Source organism: Aegilops tauschii, chromosome 5 (assembly GCF_002575655.3).
Source record: "Aegilops tauschii subsp. strangulata cultivar AL8/78 chromosome 5, Aet v6.0, whole genome shotgun sequence".
In the NCBI taxonomy this organism is placed as follows: domain Eukaryota; kingdom Viridiplantae; phylum Streptophyta; class Magnoliopsida; order Poales; family Poaceae; genus Aegilops; species Aegilops tauschii.
In genome coordinates, this window is record NC_053039.3 from 487,898,070 (window position 1) to 487,901,210 (window position 3,141).

Consider the following 3,141-nt stretch of genomic DNA (forward strand, 5'->3'; position numbering starts at 1 on the left):
CAAGCCCGAGCGCGCCTTGGGCTCGAGGGCTACTGTCGGCGTTCTGGGAACGGGGGTCCCCAGACTTGCCTGCCTGCGGCCCACGGCGTGGCTGTGCTGCAGGCCTGTATGGCCCATCTTCGTCAACAAGGCCTTCAAGACCCTTGCGAGGGGCCAAGCCTCGCGAGGCGGACGACGCAAGACCTCCTCAGGAGCGGCCCCACCAGGCTGCCTCGCGAGGAGCGGAGAAATCAAGGCAGGGCAAACCTTGCGAGGCTCTCGTGATGTGAGACATGACGATCAAGATCAAGCGGGCGCCAGGCGGGTGCCAGCGCACGCAGCGTCCCTGTTTCCTCTTTGGTGCTAAGGAGGCAAGCACAGGCGCGGAGTACCGAGGCATCAAGCAATGGTTTCCGCATCAGTGCAATGAGACCAAGACCAGCAGGACGGCAGGACGGAGGTCACCATGGAGCCCAAGACGGCGTCACCACCAGAGCCTTTCGCAGGCAAAGACCGCTTTTGTCAGGATAAGCTCTACTAGCTGTCCCCTTTCAAATTGGCCGTTGTTGGCTCCCTTCCCGCTCAATATTTGGGGAGAGGACCAGGGCCTATGTAAGTAGAACTAGCCACCACAGTAGGGGGATCGATTCCACCTCCCATCCTCACATCCACAAGCTCGCACAGCACAAGAACACCTCAACCTCAGGAGGCTATTCTTCCCCTTGTACTGTTCATCATCAGCCCAAGAGGCAATCCACCACCACCACACTGGAGTAGGGTATTACACCACAACGGTGGCCCAAACCAGTATAAATCTTGTGTCTTTGTGTTGTGAGTTCGTCGAGTTCGTCCGCGAGATCTTAGCGAGCTAGGGCGTAGATCGGTAGGGAGGAAATCTCCACGCGCACCCCAGTGTTCGAACCTTGAGGGTTTTGCCGGAACCCGTGATCCGACAACAAGGTTTTACATGTTTTTCAATTGTTTTCAAACTTAAACTTTTTACACATGTCCAAGAAAGGCAATGTGGCAAGGTTTTACATGTTTTTCATTGTTATCAAACTTAAACTTGTCACATAAGACACGTGTACCTAAAAAAAGGAAGTGTTATTTTAGTATAAGTCAACATGTCACACAGGCAAAAAAATGATTTTATAAAAAAGCCCACCTACCTAACATGATATTTCACACACCACGACCCGCATACGACTACAAACCCAGTGATATGGGCCAGGATGCAGGCCCGTGGCGGGACTAAACTTAGACGCACGCGCACCCAGCAGTGCACAGAGCGCGGTTGCCACGACGGACTGCAACTGCGCCCCACCACCACTACCCCCACATCCTAGATGAACCGCCTCCCCCCACGTCCCCATCCCGGGCGTGAAAAGCCCCAAATCGATCAACTACATCACTGCCTCATTCCGAGAACCTCCATTGCCGCTTCCATCTCCTCTACAAACAGCCCACAAACAACACTCTTCGAAGCCCGCAGTGGCAGGAGGAGGGCAATGGCAGAGGAAGCGTCTGCCAAGCGTCATTGTGGCCAGTCGTCCGACCAGAGCGGCAACCTCGACGTCGTTCACGTTCCCGGTGAGAAGCGCGAGTACACCGTAACCCTCAAAAGGGTTGAGCTCCACAGCAAGGAGACGCTGGAGGTCGTTTGCACCAGCGAACCAGACAAGGCCGATGAGATGATCTCTAGGATCAAGAGGAGCGCCTGCAGCAAGTATCCCCACATCATCGGCGTTGCTGTGGAGTTTACCAAAGAAGATGAACCTCCGCAGATGGCAGTAGTTCTGCAGTTAAGCGTGGAGGGTCTCTGCCTCGTGTACCACATCGCCGCGGCCACAAAATGGTGAAAAATCCTACTCATTCACCCTCTTCCATTCATCAATACTGCTCTCTCAAAATTTCGTTTGACTAGTTTCCAACTAGATGTACTAGTGTAGTTTGTGAAAATGGATGCACTAGTGCAGTTCCTCAAAGTAGATGCACTAGAGTATATTTTGAACCTGATGCACTTGATTAGTATCTGAAATTTTTGCACAAGATTAATTTGTGAGCTTGATGTACCAGTGTAGTTTCTCATCTTGATTCATTAGTGTAGTTTCTGAACTTGATGTAGTGAAGTAGTTTCTGAACTTGGTCTGGTGTTATTTTCACCACCAAAAAAACTTAAGAACTTGGTGAAGCAGAGGTATATGATATTTTATTCAACAAAATAAAACTAAACTGGCACTAAGAAAGCAAATAGATCATTGACTCAACTATATATTCCAAAAAGACAAATAACATGGTGTACTTGATTTTAATTTCAGAACTTTGTGTACTAGTTTCTGAACTACATTCATCCATGACTTATACTGTATAGGCATGTACTCCGTGTATTCATCACTTGTAAACTGTAAAAAACAGAAGATTAAATCTTGAAAAACAAACACTAGTACTCCATGTATTCATCACTTGTGTCTCCCCTAGCAGGCCAAAGCGCCTCAAAGCGCTCCTACAGGAGGAGAAGTTGTTCACCTTTGCCGGTTTCAGCATTCAAAATGACAAGGACAAGCTGAAGATGTCTGGTTTGGAGATAAACCCCAACAAGCACATCGACATTCAGCGCAACTGGAGAGTTCCATACAAAAGAAAACCGTACGACTCCTTGGCTGATGTTGCAGCCAGCGTCATCCACCCATTCTACAGCAAGATGAAGAAGAAGATCGACAAGAACGCAGACCATAAACTGTGGGGGGTTAGCCCACTGCTAGATTACCTCATCGAGTACGCAGCAATAGATGCGTACGCCACCTACAAGTCGTGGAAGATAATCGACAACATCAAAACAGGTCTGGAAATTTCAAAAGAGTAGGAAGAGGACCCCTTCTACGACTGCCACTTTGCGGGATGAGGAGACATCAAAGTCTGTCTTCGTGTTGCTTGCGCTTGTGCTTGTCCTTTATCTTGTTGTTTGAAATTTGTAGTTTGCTTTTCTTGGGTTAAACCAACTTGTTTATGTCATGTGTGTCAGAGTTGAACCAGTTTGTTTATGTCCTGTTTGTCAGGGTTGAACAAGTTTGCTTATGTCATCAAGTACATAGTTTGCTTATCTCGTTAAATAAGTTTGCTAGCTTCCTATTTTGTTTATCCATCACAACAAAAATTCAAGTA

At 48.2% G+C, this 3,141-nt stretch overlaps 1 protein-coding gene across 1 annotated transcript; it reads left to right on the forward strand.

The window, feature by feature from the left end:
• The first annotated feature begins 1,487 nt into the window (after positions 1-1,487).
• On the forward strand, positions 1,488-2,842 carry LOC141023054 (uncharacterized). The gene is made up of 2 exons (XM_073499360.1): positions 1,488-1,834; positions 2,461-2,842. The coding sequence occupies exons 1-2, from the start codon at positions 1,488-1,490 to the stop codon at positions 2,840-2,842; spliced, it is 729 nt and encodes a 242-aa protein (XP_073355461.1).
• Positions 2,843-3,141: the final 299 nt, after the last annotated feature.